The 19,091-nt window shown below is 39.3% G+C and overlaps 1 protein-coding gene and 1 pseudogene across 1 annotated transcript; both read left to right on the top strand.

Annotated features, from left to right (window-relative positions):
* The first annotated feature begins 12,056 nt into the window (after positions 1-12,056).
* Positions 12,057-13,001, top strand: LOC109247010 (olfactory receptor 5B2-like; annotated as a pseudogene).
* A 3,884-nt stretch (positions 13,002-16,885) lies between these two features.
* LOC109246952 (olfactory receptor 5B2-like) lies at positions 16,886-17,833 on the top strand. Its single transcript, XM_019415317.2, has one exon. It carries the CDS (start codon positions 16,889-16,891, stop codon positions 17,831-17,833), a length of 945 nt encoding a protein of 314 aa, XP_019270862.2. The 5' UTR covers positions 16,886-16,888.
* The last annotated feature ends 1,258 nt before the right edge of the window (positions 17,834-19,091 follow it).

Here is a 19,091-nt window from a genome sequence, read left to right as displayed (position 1 = left end):
CCTTCAAATACATGCAGGTTAAAGAACATCCTATTAAATAATGAATGGGTTAATGAGTAAATTAAAGAAGAAACTAAAAAAATACATGGGAGCAAATGAAAATGAAAGTACAACAGTCCAAAACCTTTGGGATGTAGCAAAGACAGTCCTACGAGGGAAGTATATTGCAATTCAGGCCTATCTGAAGAAGTATGAAAGGTCTCAAATACACAGCCTAACCTTAAACCTAAAGGTGGCAGAAAGGAGCAGCAAACAAAGCCCAAAGCCAGCAGAAGAAGGGAAATAATAAAGATTAGAGCAGAAATAAATAATATGGAAACAAAAAAAAATCACAGAACAGATGAATGAAACTAAGATCTGGTTCTCTGAAAGAATAAACAAAATTGATAAACCCCTAGCCAGCTTATCAAAAAGAAAAGACAAAGGACCCAAATAGACAAAACTCACAAATGAAAGAAGACAGATCACAGCCAACATCACAGAAATTAAAATCCTTATTTTAGCATGAGTCAAAAGAGTGTCCTTTCTTAAACTCATTCTTCCTCCCATTACTATCATCTCATAGTTGAATCACCAAGATCAAGAGTTGAAAAGTCCTGGTTTGTTGGCTAGCTTGAGTCTTCAGGTATGTTTTGGTGGAGAGCTCCATGTTTAAAAATTTTTATGTGATATGTTCTTGTGTAGGAACCGTGTCTTAAATCTTAATTATAATCTGAGGCCCTTTAGAAAGACAACTATCCTCACAAATCATTATCTACCATTGTTCTCCTGATTCTTTCACATCCTCATTCTCTAAGCCTAGCCCCTGAAGTCATTAGGTCTGTCAACCATCAACAGTCATAACATCTCAGAATATGGAACGTCCTGCAAAGAGTAAGAACTACATGCATATATATTTCTATGTATGCATGTGTACATATATTTATGCATGTGTAATATAATGTATAAAAATATACCATTTCATTTAAATTCATTCTGAGGTAAGTAGAATTTTGATTATTCCCACTTTACCATTAAGACACCTGAGGATATGAGAAGGTATATAATTTGGCTGATCTTTTTAAAGAAAGCAGTTGATGTTATTCCATAGATATCACTAAACTCCCCATTGATGGAAATTTTGATACTAAAATCCCAGCCTCAGCTCACTGCTTTAGGAATAATGTTCAAATCATCTATTTCGGTGCTCAAATAACTCATAGTAGGTAGAGTGCCCCATGGATTTTGCATGAATTATACTTCTTACTAAAAAAAAAAAAATACACGCAACATAGAAGCTTACCTCGCTGGCGGAAAAGAAGAGACAGGCAATCCTGAATAGTGAGTCTGAAATCAGACTTTTTGCTATGAAATAATGCATATATACTGCTGGAGATGTTCTCTATCAGGTACTAGTGAAAATTCCAAGACTTCTAAGACAGGTAAAATTGGAGGAAAGATCCCAACATGGAGTCACAAACATGATCCAAGTCCTAAATCCACCCTTACTTCTGACTATGCTTTTGGAGCAGCCGCTTGTTCTCTCCCTATTTGTAAAATAAAGGATAAAATCACCTCTCCTACATAATTCACAGAATTGGGTGATGATGAGCAAAGGAGGGAAGCTCTAGAAAACACCTTGCTGAGGGGTTCTCACCTGGAACTCAATCAATATCATTTCCATGAGAAGATGTTTTCCCTGGCCACGATCGCAGGCCGGAAACAAATTCTCAGGTCCAAGGTCAGGGAGGAAGGTCTGCATGTACCAGCAAGGATAGCAGTCAGCTGAATAAATGATGGCCAGAGGGGCGTGGCACATGGCCTGGTCCCTCTGAAATGATGTCATGTTGAGTCCTACTGGGATTTCAGGGGCTATCTCACGGAATCAGGAGGGAGTGAGATAGACACGGAGTTCTCCGTGCATGTCCCCCAGGAGGGCGTCTGTAGCTTTCATCCGCCTTCTTAGGGAGAAGCAATTAAACAGCCTGTGGGGACCTAACTGGATCTGATCAGGGTGCACACCTGGTTTTGTGTCACATGTTCTTATATTTCACCCCTTGTCCCACCTGCTGTCCCTGGAAACCAGGTAACGGCTCGTCCATGTAATTTTGCCTTTGCAATAATGTCCTGTAAGTTGAGTCCTAGTGTGTGTAGCCTTTGTGTCTGGATTCCTTCATGTAAGATGTATCTGAGATTCATCCATATTGTTGCCTATATTAATTTCCTAAGACTGCTCTTAAAAAGTGCCACAAAGAAGGTGGCATTAACAGAAATGTATCGTCTCACATTTCTGGATGCTAGAAATCTGAGGTCAATGTGTCGATGGGGTTGGTTCCGTTGGTTGCTTGAGAATTCTGTAAGGGAGAAATTGTCTCATATCTGTCTCCGAGCATCGGGGTGATGTGCTGGCGTTCGTTTGCATTCCTTGGTCTGCTGATCATTCTGACCTCTGTCTTCCTCTTCACATGGTGTTATTCCCTTGTGCCTGCATCTGTCTAAATTTTCCCTTTTTAAAGGGAGTCCTATTAGACTCCTATAAGATTTGGGGCCCACCCTACCCCAGTGGAACCTCATCTTAAATAAGTAAATCTGCAACAATCCTACTTCCAAATAAGAACACACTTTGAAGTACTCAGGGTTGAGATTTCAACACACAAGACATCGATCTGGACTTTGCACTTCTCATAAGGGTGTTTCGTTACTTATAGTGTTAAATTTGTTTTTCTGTCAGGGAACGTGGATATTGATTTCCTATCCCTCTGTCCTGCTAATCTCACTCTCCAGTCATTTATTTATGTGGCTAATGACTTGCAGAACTAATTCAGCAAAGTGTATCTATTTCCCCTGAAGTATGCGGGTTCTGATGTCCTTGACCCTACCTTTTCCCCTATTTATCTTTTAGCCTGCCTGCCTATGGATTACTCTTGGGACTCATGCACCATTTCCACATAAAAAATTGTTCTTAAATCTCCTGAATCAGGTAGACACCAATTTTCACATTTTACCATTGGATGTTTCTGTGTGTTGGATATGGCTTTCACAGTTCAGCGACATTATAATTTTGCCCTACGTTCATCCAGGGACTAGAAATTTTCCTTCCTATGACTCTCCAGGGAGTGTGACCTTGGGAATGCACAACGTCTTCCAGATCAACAGGGATAAGCATGACTTTTTTCAGACACTACTCCTTTAGAGTTATACCTGGATTACAGTAGTTTATTCTTCATCCAGTGTTTAGTCGAAGGTTGTGCTTAAGTGTGCAAAGGGTTCAAGGCTCTTTGCTTATGGATCACTGTGTGGTTTGGTAAAGCTTTTGCATTTTCTCTGCATCCTGCTTTTATGACTCTTAAGTGGATGCAATGTAAGGTATGTATTCAGCCCTCAGGACCCTTAGGCATGAGTATGATTTTAGGAGGACTTTTCTTGACTATCTCTTGCTCCTGTTCTCTCTTGAAATCTACTGGATGCTCTGCCATTTTATGTTTTGCTACCAGTATCATGAAATTTTCCAACCCTCTTTTAATTGCTTATCACCAAATGCTCCATGGTTTTCCATAATACTCTTAGGCATGAACTTCTCACCTGCTCTAAATAAAGTCATTCACCTCAGGCAAAGCTTCAGAGTTCTTGTCTTCATTGACTGCCTACTCTCTGAATAGAAACTCTGTGCCATTGTACTAGGACTGGAGGAGGAGACAGGATCCAGCTCTCCCAGAATGATACTCTTCTTCTTTAAGCAAGTGCTAGGGGGAAGACCATAGCCCTAGGTTTCTTGGCCTGTCCTTCCCAATGTGAAATCACTACCCAACAAACAAATTGAGGCAGAGGCCATTGGGTCCCTAAACTCTCAGCCTTCTGTATGTTAGACAAAGCTTTTACCCTATTAACTGGATGGGAGATGACAGCCTCTGCCCCCCTCTCCCAGCCTTGCTCATTGGGAATCATGCTTCTGCAATGTGGACGTGGAGAGAATGAGAGATGCCTGTGTCCCACCCTGCAGAGAATGATACTGTAGCCCACAATGGAACCTGGAGTTAGAAAGTACCCCTGCCTTCTTGGACACATTTGCCTGTAACAGAACTTCTACCGCACAGAGCTGGGGAAGGTGATGGAAGTGGATCATGGCCTAAATGCCACAATGCTGTTCTTAGGAGACTGAGCAGATCTCCTCAAGCACATGTTTCTCCATTTGCTGTATGTCCTTAAGACAAGTTCAAAGGATTTCAAATTGTTGGGGTTAAAAAAAATTTCCACCAGTGAGGATGTTGTTTCACTGAAGAGAAGTTCTGTTGAGCCCTTTGTATGCCATCTAGAGAGCCCACTGTTTAAATTATTTCTCATAAGCTTTTTTTTTTAAAGCAAAAGAGCCTTTATTCGAGCTAGCTCGAGCTCAATCCCCTACCTGCACCAACGCAGCGGTGAGATACCGGGGAGAGAGCTCTCATAAACTTTTAATGTTGGAATTGTTTTGGATTTACACAAAAGTTTCACAGGTAGCACCAAGAACTCCTGGATATCCACTCACCTAGTTTCCCTCAAAACTTTGCACCTAAAGTTTTATTGTCTTACGTTATCATGTTGCATTTTTCAAGGCAAAGAATCCAACGTTGGTACTTTACTGGTAAGTGAAGTCCAGAGTTTATTCAAACTTTACTACTTTTTCCCATAACGTCTTTTCTTTCTCCCCTTTGGTCAGCATCCAATTTTGGATACCACATAAGCAAGTAAAAATCATTGTAATTTTAAACCACAATCTATTAGTCACCAACAATATGTCAACCATAGTCTTTCCTTCTTTCTTCCTTTCTTTATAGTATTTTTAGTAGTTTTGGGTTTTTATTTACATTCCAGTTGGTTAACATATAGCGTAATATTAGATTCAGGAGTAGAATTTAGAGATTCATCACTTCTAAATAACACCCAGTGCTCATCACAACAAGTTCCCTTAATACCCATCACTCATTTAACCCATTCCCTGCCCCCCCTCCAGCAATCCTCAGCTTGTTCTCTTTAGTTAAGAGTCTGTTTTATGGTTTGCCTCTCTCTTTTTCCCCATTATGTTCATGTTTTGTTTCTTAAGTTCCACATATGAGAGAAATCATATGGTATTTGTCTTTCTCTGACTGACTTATATTGCTTAGCATAATACTCTCTAGCTCCATCCATGTCATTGCCAATGGCAAAATTTCATTCTTTTTTGTGGCTGAATAATATTCCATGGTATTATAAACACCACAACTTCTTTATCCATTCATCAGTCAATGGACATTTGAGCTCTTTCCATAATTTGGCTATTGTTGATAGCACTGCTATAAACATCAGCATCCATGTGTCCCTTAAAATCACAGGCATTATTAAGTTAAGAGAGAAAGATACAGGAGTAAGGAGGAAAATAAATAAAATAATCTAGAGAGCTATATCTAGAAAATAATTTGGGGTGTGGTGACTAGAATATGGGACCAAACGGATAAGAAACATCCAGGTTTTTTAAGGAGCTGCATCTCTAAGAAGGTTATGCCTTCATTGAAAAGTCTTAAACCACCTGTAGAAATTAAAAAATTGCATGGGTGGAAGTAAGTCTGCCAAATGATGTTCCTCAAAGAGAACAGACCATTCAAAATCACTTCACAAGTTGTAAATAAAGAATAATGGGTAAGAAAACAATTTCCAAAAAACTGAACGAGGTTCTAGGAAAAAGAATGGCAAGTAGAGTTCGTCACAAAAATAAGAATCAAGATATAATGAAGAATTATCTATCATCCTCATGGTGGAAGGGCCTTTGTCAACTCAGCAAAATTCTGGAATTAACTTTGTCTTCCTTTGTTCACTTTTATGAATGAGTTGGTGGCTTTTTCCTTATTATCTTTACCCTAGTTCAATATTATATATTGGATGTGTATACGGGATGAGCTAACTTTTCTTCTTAGTTCATAAGCTATTGGATTGAAAGGACCCACACTTGCAGTGGATGGAGAGGATAAATTTATCCCTTAGATACACTGAGCTTCTAGAGTCGTTATAATCACTAGAATTTCAGCTGCTTCCTCCCAGGAATTTTGATTGGAACTCTAAAAAGTCTTCATGGGGGTGCCTGGGTGGGTCAGTCAGTTAAGCATCTGACTCTTGATTTTGGCTTAGGTCATGATCTCGTGGGTAGTGAGTTTGAGCCCCACATCAGACTCTGTGCTGACAGTGTGGAGCCTGCTTGGGATCCTCTCTCTCCTTCTCTTTCTGCCTTTCTCCTGCTTGTGCTCTCTCTCTCTCTCTCTCTCTCCCCCTCAAAATAAGTAAACACTAAAAATATACAAAAACTAAAATAAAAAGTCTTCTGTCCTTAATGTCTTCAGAAGTTTCCAGAGCAGTGCCCTAGCACCTCACTCCTTTACCTTCTAAAGACAGATATATCTTGTGAGTGATATTGTCCTTGTGCCTGAAACAGACTTCCTTCCTCCAGTAGTTATTTGCTTTTTTTGTATAATGAGACCGCAGAGGATTTTATTCGACCTCTTTAATCTACCAAGAGTTTGTCCCAATTCTCCAGCCTCTCCAGTAACCCCAACTTCAAATACTACCAGTGAGGTAAGAGGACTCTCCTTTACCACAGCTGTACAAGCATCTGTTATTATCTGTTTACTCAATGGCAGCCATACAAATGTGTGTGAACTGGTGTCTCGTTCTGCTTTTCGTATTTATGCTTATTGATATTTTGTATCTTTTCATGTGCTTCTTAGCACTCATATGCTTTCTTTGTTAGCACATCTCCTCAAACCTTTCCCCGCTTTTTAATCGAAATGTTTGTTTTCTCATAATTGAATTGCGAGATGTCTACAGTCTCAAAATGAACTTTTAAATCAGCTCTTGTATTTGCAAACACTTTCTTCCAATTTGTGATTTGTCTTTTTAAAAATTGTATTCATGGCATTGCTTGATATGGAAAAACAATTGAATTTTGATGCGGTTAAAATCTGGACTCCAAAATTACAGCTTCTTCCTTTTTTATAACTTTCATCTTGTTTATTGCTATTCTTTATTAGATGAATCACTGGCATCATATTTTCCTCTCCTTGTTTTCTTCAGTTCTTTGAATATATCTGACCTCCCTCAGAGAGTTTCTACTGACTGTTCTCCCCTTTGTTTGGACCACATTTTTCTCCTTATTTTCATGCCTTACAATTTTTTTTTTGGCTGAAAAAATGGGCCCTTCAGATCACATAGTATAGAAACTTTGAATTCTGACCATCCCCAGAGTTGTTGTTTGATACTCATTCTTGTTTCATTGATCGAACTACACTGATTTTAGAGTCTGTTTCCCTTCTGTGTGTAGCCTTTGAAGTTTCAGCCCAATCTTTTCAACCCTTGTTCTTATTTATAAGCCTGTGCTCTTAAGGGTAGCCACTGTATCAGTGGTCAGCAGAAGTTTTTCTTAGACCCATTTTGAAGGAAGGTTCTGGGAATGGTTTGGGGAATTTATTCAAAGTTTGGGCAGTTGACAAATCTTCCCTGGTTTTTGCTTTCTTCTTGGCGGGGAACCATAAGATCAGCCAGGAATAAGTAACTGGCATCAGCTCTGTTTTTACCTGCATACTACATGTGCATACCCAGAAATATGTCAGAGCTTTACAAAGCCCCTGTATCATTTCCTGAATATCCCTTTTTAATGTTTGACTTGTCCCTTATTTTCCCCAAACAGTATCACAGCTCTTGGCAGCTGTGATTTGCCCTTCTGCAATAGTTCTGCCACATGCTGTTGTGAGGCTAATGGACTTCTCTTGCTCTGTAACCAACATAATTTCTCACAGCCTTAGAATTTTCATTCAGGCTCTTTGTTCTGTCAGCAATACTCTACCCTGGGGTAGACAGTACTAAGGTTTGGCAATGACATGAGGAAATTGAGATTATCATGGACTACCAATGGAAATACAAAATAGCGCATTACTCAAAAAAATTGTTCAGCTGGGCGCTGGGTGGCTCAGCAGATTAAGCGTCTGAGTTCTGCTCAGGCATGATCTCATGGTTCATGGGCTTGAGCCCCATGCTAGACTTTGTGCTGACTGCTCAGAGCCTGGACCCTGCTTCAGATTCTCTGTCTCTCTCTTTCACTCTCTGCCCCTCCCCCACTTGTGTGCTCTCCCTCCCCCCCCCACTTTCTCTCTCTGTCAAAAATAAAAATAAACTTTAAAAAATCATTTGGCAATGTCTGATAAGGTTAAACATAAATCTACCATATCTGCTAACAATCTCACTTCAAGGTATTTACTCAAACCTATGTTTATACAACAGTTCTGTATGCAAATGTTTATAGCTGATGTAACTGTAATCAATACAATCTAGAAATAAATGGTGTGGTTAGGTCCACATAATAGAATACTACTCGACAATAAAAAGGAACAAACCACTGATATGTGCAAGAAATGGATGAATCTCATATACACCTTATGCTGAGTGAAACAAGCCAGACTCAACAAATTAGATAGTGTATGACCTCATTTACATGACATTTCTTCCAGAGGAAAAGTCTCAAGAACAAAATCAGTTTCAGGATCTGAGGGTGGCAGGAGGGCTTCACCACAAAGGAACACAGGGACCTTCGAGGACAGACGGTACTAGTCTTTATTTTTATTGTGTTGGTGGCTCACGATCATACGCATTTAACCAACTTTCAGGACTATACACAAAAATGCATGAAATTTGCTGTAAGTGAATTATGCCTAAACTGAAAACGAGGAAGAAATGGCAAAAAAAAAAAAAAAATAATAATAATGTAAATGCATCTGTGTGTTCACTCAACACATTAAGCTAGGTATTCACAGATGGTTAATTGCCTCTCCCTTAAGTAGTAGGAGAAAGTCCTAGAGCTGCCCTCACAAGGGCCTGTTCCCCTGAGATCTCCAGGTTTCTGGTTCTTATTCATTATTATCTTTTAGAATCCCAACATGGTTCTTCTGCCTGACATCATTTTGAAAGGAACAGACTATATACCAAGGCATCTGGGTAATTTATTTACTCGTGTGAATGCGAATGGTTGTTAGTACACATGCTGATCTTCCCCCAAATCGTGGAATTTCTGTGAGTCTGCAACCATCGTCAGGAAAACCCCTAGCATGAAAATTGTATTGAATGCATTCCAAGTGATAACCCTTTACTGAGTTGTTTTATAGCCTTTTTATTTGCTATTCACAGCCACAGTCCTGAGAATCATGCCCATGTGTTAATAACACTCTATTTCACAAATAAAGAAATTAAGTTTGACATCAGGTAAGGGACAACTCTAAGGGCACCTTTTGATTAGCTTCCAGGAGGGAGCTTTGTTGATGGGATTGCTACATTCTTCCCCCGCAGAGTTTCAGATCAATGACTAAACATTCAGGATTTCCATCGCCTGTTTTCAAGGACCAGGTAAGTAACCTTTTGTATTTCACACACATTTTTAGTGAGAAGTGTAATACATGTAAAAGTAGTAGTGAAGCTGATGTTATGAGTTATCTGAGCTCAAAATAGGATGCCATGAACATCTTTTCTGAAACGCTTGGGACTTTATGTCCAATTAAAAACCACTTCCGTTAGTAGGAAGCTCAGTGGCACTTATGAAACGTTGTTATGTTCCTAAAGAGGATGGGCAAAGACGGAAGGTGGATGATGCTCTGATTGAGCAGGAGGTAATTTCCTCCCATTTTCTATCTTTTCCTGTCATTGTAGGGGAGGTTCACAAACAAAGTTTGATTGGACAGTTCTTTAGATGCCAGAAGGATCTTCATGAGATTATTTAGATCTGTACTCCACTTTAATATTCTTTACCCCCGAAGCTCACCCTCTTCCTGACATCTAGAAAAGTCGACAGAGCAGTCATTCAGTGCGTAGGTTGTAAAATAGATCATAGATACATTTGATTCTCAGAGCTGCTTCCTCTTAGACACGTAATTTTAGGAAGTAACTTCTCAAATCCTCTTTTCTTATTTGTAAAATAGGGATACTAGTGCCGACTGACGTTTAATGTTATCATGAAGATTAAAGTGAAACATATCTATATCTGAATATGTCATTCCCTTATTAGTGGTCATAGAATGCAGCACATTCTATTTGCTTTAAAAGTTGTAGGTTATATTATCATGTATGTTAGAAATTTATAAACACACAAGTGCCTTTAGGGACAGGAATGTAAAGTGAAGTTGCAAAATGGCCAGGAGGAAATAGAAGGTAGAGAGGAGATAGAGAAAAGTAGTTACCAGAGAATGGACATGCTACCAAAAGCTCCAAGGTCAAATTAAAAATTAAAAAGCAAAACCATGGAGCTGACCACATAACAGATCTGCAGACTAGAATGAAATTCCTGGTCCATGACTCTTCAACTCTCCATCTCTGTGACTGTACAAGAGGCTGGGGGCTACCAGACTTCACACTGCCTCCACATCTTGAAGCCCTGCATCCCACGCCCACCTGTCCTTAACCAAGATGGAGACCATCGTTCCATCCCAATAATAATGTAGTAACTCATCAAGATTGTGATGAATGCCCACATTGTGCTTTTTAAAAATGAATTACCTCATTTAGATTTTGTAAAAAATCCCTTTTGAATCATCCCATTACCATCTTTATTTATTTATTTTTTTAAGGGGGTTCCACGCCCAGCGTGGCTTGAACTCACCATCCTGAGATCAAGACCTGAGCTGAGATCAAGAGCTGGAGGCTTAACCAACTGAACCATGCAGGTGCCCCACCATCTTCATTTTATAAAGAAAATGAGGCTCAAGGAAGTTATGTTAGGACCAATGTCTCCTTGGTTGAAAATGGTAGGGCTGCTTTCTGAATGCTTATGAACCTCTTCTCAGAGCCCAAGCTCTAACACCCAATACCATACCTTCTTCAGAATTGAATTCAACTGGAATTCCTGGTTGTACATGCCTCTACTGTAGTTGTGCTGTTATCCCAGTACATCTAGTTTGTATATACATAGCTATTCTACTGAACACCTACAAGTACTGAGTTTGGCCTAATGAACACAATGAATAAATGTGAACTCAGTTAAAATAAATTCAATTAAACTTCAGTTAAGAGCCTGGGTCTAGGAAATCACTTTGCTTGGGTCCAAGGCTTGACTCTATTGGTTGATACTGATGTAGACTTGCACAAACACTTAGTCATTTGTGAGTTTGTTGAGAGGATTAAGCATATTTCAACATTAGACATAAGCGTGTACTTGATGTGAGCACTGTATAAATGTTAGCTGTCAATAAACTCAGGAAATCTGACTTAGGAAATGTTGGTACAGCAAATATGTGACCTTGGATAAATCATAACCTCTTTCTGCGCCTCTCTTTGTGCATTTGCACAAGTAAGAAGTTGGCTATGGGACTTGTAAGGATCTTTTGGCTTCAACAGTATGTAACCATATAGATCATTTATCTGAGTCCTAAGTTTTTTGTTCAAATCTATGCTTTATATCAGAGAATCACGAAGAATAAATTATTACCATAATTAAATGGTGAAATAAATGGTGTATTTATATATTTAAATTTCAGTGCAGGGGGGCCGGGTGGCTCAGTTGGTTAAGCATCTGACTTGGTTTCAGCTCAGGTCATGCTCTCACAGTTCTCTGAGTTTGAGCCCTGTGTAGGGCTCTGTGCTGGCAGCTTAGAGCCTGCTTGGGATTCTCTTTCCTTGTCTCTCTGCCTCTTTCCCTGCTTGTGCTGTTTCTGCCTCTCTCAAATAAATAAACATACTTATGAATAAATAAATAAATAAATAAATAAATAAATATATAAATTTCAGTGCCATCTATTTTCTTATGAAGCTACTTTTTTTTTTTTAATGTTTATTTATTTTTGAGACAGAGAGAGACAGAGCATGAACGGGGGAGGGACAGAGAGAGAGGGAGACACAGAATCGGAAGCAGGCTCCAGGCTCTGAGCCATCAGCCCAGAGCCCGACGCGGGGCTCGAACTCACGGACCGCGAGATCGTGACCTGAGCTGAAGTTGGACGCTTAACTGACTGAGCCACCCAGGCGCCCCAGTGCTATCTATCTTCTGTTTACCAAATATTCCTTTCTTTCTCATTACTACAAAGAATTTAGTAATTCCCATGGACACTAATACAGAAGTGACAGATTTCATCCTGATGGATCTGACCAATACTCCAAAACTTCAGATTCCACTTTTTATTGTGTTCACCCCTCATTTACTTCATCAGTGTTTGGGGGAACCTGGGGATGATCATACTGATCCTACTGGACTCCCATTGCCACTCTCTCATGTACTTTTTCCTCAGTAACCTGTCTCTGGTGGACTTTGGTTACTCTACAGCTGTCATTCCCAGGGTCATGGCTGGATTCCTTATAGGAGACCAGGTCATCTCCTATAATGCGTGTGCTGCTCAAACGTTCTCTTCTGCAGCTTTTGCAACTGTGGAACGTTATCTCTTATCCTCAGCGGCCCGTGACCTCTATGCAGCAGTGTGAAGCCCCTCCATCCCACCACCACCATGACGATGAGCGTGTGTGCTCTTCTGGCCATGGGTTGCTACATCTGTAGTCTCCTGAATGCATCCATTCAGGCTGGGAATACGTTCAGTCTTTCTTTCTGTAAGTCCAATGTGGTCCATCACTTTTTCCTGTGATATTCCAGCAGTCATGGCTCTCTCTTGCTTTGATAAACACATTAGTAAGGTCGTTCTTGTGTATGTGTCAAGCTTTAATGTCTTTTTGCTCTTCTCGTTATAATCCTATCCTACCTATTCATATTTATAACCAGCTTGAAGATGCAGTCAGCTCAGGGGCACCAAAAGGCTTTGTCCACCTGGGCTTCCCACCTCACTACAGTCTCCATCTTTTATGGGACAGTCATCTTTATGTATTTACAGCCCAGTTCCAGCCATTCCATGGACACAGACAAAATGGCATCCGTGTTCTACACTGTGCTCATCCCCATGCTGAACCCTGTGGTCGACAGCCTGAGGAACAAAGAGGTCAAGAATGCTTTCAAGAAAGTTTTGGAAAAGGCAAAATCATCTCTCATACTGGGATTTTAATATTATATTATGCACAATAATCTAGTTTCATTTCTCTCGGTTTATCCCATTCATATTTTTAAGACTTACCCTGCATTTAATTCCTCAAGTTATATCCCTAACACTTGAAAAGTCTGCTGTCTTGTAAAAATAAAGTATGTCCAAAATATAATACTTGAACTAGTATGGCTCAAAGAAAGCCATGAAAAGCCAGGGGTCCTTCTTCTCAAAACATTTACTAATGGCATTTTTTTTATTCGCTTGTTCCACATGCATTTTCTCTACCACGTGCCTGTGTAAACATACATGTAAATCAGTGGGAAAAACGAGTCTATGAGCAGAGACACATACACACATCCTCTATGACTCTGAGGACATATACACATGGCAGTGGTAAATTTGGCAGAGGTAAACGAAGTGTCAGTGGTTTTGAATAAAATGATTTTAAATAATTTGGGGGTTAGAATATAAATTTGTGTCTAATAATATTTGTTTCTTTTGCTGAATTCCTGTTGTAAAATCTTAACTGAAGAAAAAGTAAGTAATTCTAAATAGAAGTATTTTCTTTGTTGGCACATTTGATTGAAAGACACATAGATATCGCATTTAAATGGAGTCGTATTGGGGCGCCTGGGTGGCTCAGTCAGTTAAATGTCCAACTTCAGCTCGGGTCATGATCTCACAGTTGATGGGTTTGAGCCCTGCGTCAGGTTCTGTGCTGACAGCTCAGAGCCTGGAGCCTGCTTCGGATTCTGTGTCTCCCTCTCTCTCTGCCCCTCCTCTGCCCATGCTCTGTCTCTCTCTGCCTCTCAAAAACAAATAAAAATGTTAACAATTTTAAAAGAATAAAAAGAGTTATATTTCTGTCTTGACTGAGTCATTCTGTAGAGTCAACATATTCACATTACACTTTTTAAAAGGACAAAAGATCTAGACTACACACACAAAAAATGGAGGGAAATAAACACATTTTCCGTTATTCACATGTAACCTCAAACTCTCATAATGCTAAAAAAATGAACAGAGACTATCAAGAATGCACACTTTTCTGTCTAAAAATGCTTTGAAATGGCTAATGTTTCCTATTTTTCATACTGCAGTGTTGTTAGGTCATCTCTTGTCCCTCTCCCAGACTTCTCCCTCACTTCATCCACAGTGATTTCCTTGGTATTTCTGGACAACTCAAATACACTTCCACCTCAGGGTCTTTGTACTTGCTGTTCCTTCTGAAAGAAATCTTCTCTTAGTCCATTCAGGGTCTCCTTAATCTTAGAGGCCTTCTCTGCCTACCTTTAAAAATTCGTCACTTTCTCCTTCCCGCATACACCAACTTCTCACCCTGCATTATTCTTTGTCACCCTTACAAACACTTGCCTGTTGTATAGTTATCGGCCTTTTACTTTGTGAACTATCTCTCCTAACTAGAACCTAACTCCATAAGAACAGTGACTTTATCCGTTGTATTTACCACATGATCACCAATACCAAAACGAGTATGTGACTCGTTGTAGATTCTCAATAAATAATTATCTAACAAATGAATAAATTGAGTCCAACTGGACCATATGTTAGGTCCTTGAGTCTTTGGGAATTCTCTGTAGCAACTGTCTAGATATGCTCCTAGAGCATTTCCTGTATTATAGCTTATTTTCCACTTTGCTGAAATATTTTCATCTACGTTCTCACTCAGTGCTTGCAGCTGTCACTTTTGGCATGATTGCCTGGAAATCTCAACAGCTGTGTGACCTCAAACCATTTTATAATTTTTACTCAGAAGTATGGCTTGCAAGGTGTCAAGGAAGCACAAGATAAATGCTATTTAGTAAATTACAGAAATACATTAAGAGGAGATTATATAAAATTTGCTATATGATTTAATTTGGAAAATTACTTCATGCACTCTGGAACATACACCTAACTGAAATGGTTCAAAATATCCTTATAGAAGATAAACCAGAAAATAACTGTCAGTAATAAACATAACGTACTTTCAAAGTCCCAAAGTAATGCGCAACATTTATGCATTTAATTTGCCCCGCAGGGAGCCCCATTCTATACCGAAGCTACCTCTGGGAATGTGCACTCATGGCTCCATTTTTTGGTCTCTGTCTAATTACAGGCTGCAACATCTCCATATTTGTAAATTTTTCTTCAATGTACAGAAATGTCATGCTACTACTTGTGGGACAGTGTAGCCTATTACAAGACTCACTTTTTTTCTTTATAGGGATGTTTCTCTTGTTGAAATCTAATTATTTGAATGTATAATTTTTTTAGAGTTACAGAAAGTCTTCAAAGATGGTGTGGAATGTCCCCATATGACCCATTGTAGGCTGAAAATAGCTAAATCATACATTCAGGGGGAAAAAGAAATACCAAGTAATGACAACTGTGCATACCCATTCAATACATGTAGCGAGGTCCCCGTAGGTAGTTTAATTGCTTCTTCCGTAGGAAGGTGGGATGAAGAGCCATAGATGCTCTTGAAAGAGCCTCCCCTGAGCCCCATATCTTAATAACTCATTTTTGGTGCCCTTATATCAGCCTCTGAAATAGCAACAACAGTCCACATAGCATCATTCTAGAGAGATCAGATTGCACACTGGGCTCCATGATCATCCTACATTCATCTGAATGTCAGTGGGCATCATTGCCCTCAGGCCTTCTCCTTCCCTGAAGAGTTGCTGTCAGCCTGCAACCATGACCAAGGAACGCACCTCAAGACAAAAGTTGTATTGAGTGGCTTTAAAATGGTAACCCCTTACTGAGTTATTTTATAGACCTTCCCTTATTTGCTATTTACAGACACAATTCTGTAAAATATGTGGGAGAAGTATTTTTACTATGTTTATTTTACAAATAAGGAGAAGGTAAGTGACTTCTCCAAGGGCACAGCATGAATCAATGGTAGATTCAGAATCTGAGCCCAGGTTCTTGGGTCCTTGTTGGTGTGTTTTAGTTCATTTTTTGCTGCCTTGGAGAACTTGGAAACTTTTGACCACTACCGAACATATAGCTTCTCTACAGTTTGTGTGGGTTATTTCTTGGATGATTTTCTCATGAATTTCACACTCACTATTGAGGACTGACTGTCTCTTCTCTTCAAGGAGCAAGGTAAGCCACTATATTCCATATACATTATTAGTGAAAAGTGTAATTCACACAAAAGGAGTATGAAAGCTAAACATGCTGTGAGTTGTTTGAGCAGAGAAATTGATGTTTTGAAACATTTTTTTCTAAAATAGTAAGTTGAAGCTGGAGTATAAATTCAAAATTCCATTAGCAGGGGATTTAATGATACTTATAAAATACCCTGTGGCTTCCCTTGAAAAAATAAGATAGTTGATGCTCTACTTGAGTATATGGTAATTTCATTTTGTTCACTATCAGATGGTCTCTCATTGGAGGTGAAAGAAAGTGTGAAGTGACTCTTCTTTAAGCTACAAAGGGAATTGAGTGATTTAGTAAGATCAAACTGCAGTGTAACCTTTTCTCCCTAATCTCATCCTTATTGTTATTGCCACCTTTAAATATTCCAAGTGAAGGAGTTAAAAGTGCACAGATTCTGGTTAGGTCAAAACTGAGTTTCAAACTTGAATCTTTTTCATACTAGTGATATCATTGTAAAATATCACATAATTCCTCAAATCCCTAATTCCTTCAATGGTAGAATTAAAATAATACTATCCATTGTACACACACACACACACACACACACACACACACATACTCTAACACACATATTTATATGTAAATCCCTTAACATTAGACCAGGATCATTCTGAAGTACAAATTATTAATGAAATAATGCACGTGGTATTTATACATTTCAATGTCATTAGAATTTCTTTTTGTTTTCTCCTTTATTTCTCTTTAACAGGACATCTCATAATTCCCTGATCACATTGATGGATAACAGGACAGAAGAGACACAATTCATCCTGGTGGGACTAACCAGTGACCCAGAACTGCTGATCCCCCTTTTTATCATGTTCACCCTCATCTACCTCATCAATGTGGTTGGGAACCTGGGGATGATGGCGCTGATTCTCTTGGACTCTCGTCTCCACACTCCCATGTACTTTTTCCTCAGTAACCTGTCTCTGGCGGATCTTTGTTACTCTACAGCTGTCACTCCCAAGGTCATGGCTGGATTACTTATGGGAGACAAGGTCATCTCCTACAATGCATGTGCTGCTCAGATGTTCTTTTTTGTAGCATTTGCCACTGTGGAAAATTACCTCTTGGCCTCAATGGCCTATGACCGCTACACAGCAGTGTGCAAACCCCTCCATTACACCACCACCTTGACCACAGGTGTGTGTGCTTCTCTAGCTATAGGCTCCTACATCTGTGGTTTTCTGAATGCCTCTTTCCATGTTGGGGACATATTCAGTCTGCCTTTATGTAAGTCCAATCTGATCCATCACTTTTTCTGTGATGTTCCAGCTGTCATGGCTCTCTCTTGCTTTGATAAACACGTTAGTGAACTGATTCTTGTTTTTATGTCAAGCTTTAATGCCCTTTTTGCTCTTCTGGTTATATTGATTTCCTACCTATTCATATTTATATCCATCTTGAAGATGCAGTCAGCTCAGGGGCACCAAAAGGCTTTGTCCACCTGCGCTTCCCACCTCACTACAGTCTCCATCTTCTACGGGACAGTCATCTTTATGTATTTACAGCCCAGTTCCAGCCATTCCATGGACACAGACAAAATGGCTTCCGTGTTCTATTCTATGGTCATCCCCATGCTGAATCCTGTGGTCTATAGCCTGAGAAACAAAGAGGTCAAGTGTGCATTCAAGAAGGTGGTGGAGAAGGCAAATTTTTCTACAGGATTGGGAATTTAACATTACAGCGTGCATAACCTTGTTTAATTCCACTCAGACTTTCCCCATGCAATGAGCTACTTTTTAAGACCCATGCTGCATTTAAACTTCTGAAGCGACATCCTTCTCTCTTCAAAAGTCTATTGTTTGGCAAAAAGAAAACATATTCAGGGATGCCAGATGGCTCAGTTGGTTAAGTGTTTGACTTTGGCTCAGGTGATCATCTGACGGTTCGTGAGTTTGAGCCCTGTCTCAGGCCCTCTGCTGTCAGCACAGAGCCTGTTTGCGTTTCTCACTCTTCTCCTTCTCTCTCTCTGCCCTTCCCCTGCTGGCTTTCTCTCTCTCTCTCTCTCAGGCAGTCTCTCTCTCTCAAAATAAATAAATAAACTTAAAAAAAAATATGTTCAGAAATGTAATTCCTGAATGGGAATGTTAATAAAAACATTAAAAATTTGGGGACCCACTTGTCAAACTTGACTAATGATATTTGAATTATTCGCTTGTTGTACTTATATTTTTTTCTACCCAACGCAAACATACATGTTAAGTAGGGTTCAAAACAAGCCCAAGAACAAAGCACATGTATATGCCCCATATAGGCACATAAACATTGGAGTAGAAATTTTGTCAGAGGTAAATGGAGTGTGACAAGTTTTGAATAAAAATAATTTAAGTAGTTAATTGAGGTATTAAATATAAAGTCATATTTAATTGTAATTATTTCTTTTATTGAACAACTGTTTTAAGATTCTGAGTAGAAGCAGAATCATGTACTTTTAAATGAAAGTATGTACTGTTTTGGCACATTTCATTGGGAGGTACATACATATCAAATCTAAATGAATCTCTGTCTTGACTGAGTCATTTTGCAGATTCAACACGTTCACATCATAATTTTCAAAAAGACAAAAGAATCACCTAAATTCTATAACTTACCTTAGGGTTCTGTCTTGGTGGTATATACGCTATGGCTTTAGGCAAATGTATAAAGAATTGAATCTGTCATTGTAGCATCATACAGGGTGTTTTCACTGCTCTAAAAATCACCTGTTCTCTGCCTAGTCATCCTCCCCACCCCCACCCCCAAACCACTGGCAACTGCTGATCTTTCAGGTGTCTCCATGGTTCTGCCTTTACCAGAGTTTAATATAGTTGGAATCATATAGTTGGAAACCAGCCTTCTCAGATTGGCTTCTTTCACGCGGTAGTATGCATTTAAAATTCCTCCATGTCTTTCCTTTCATTTATCCATTAACCTAATGAAAGACATCTTGGTTGC

Source organism: Panthera pardus, unplaced genomic scaffold (genome assembly GCF_024362965.1).
Source record: "Panthera pardus isolate Hobbes unplaced genomic scaffold, ASM2436296v1 HiC_scaffold_12, whole genome shotgun sequence".
In the NCBI taxonomy this organism is placed as follows: domain Eukaryota; kingdom Metazoa; phylum Chordata; class Mammalia; order Carnivora; family Felidae; genus Panthera; species Panthera pardus.
The sequence above is the reverse complement of the archived record's forward strand: the minus strand, read 5'-3'. Positions and strand labels throughout refer to the sequence as shown.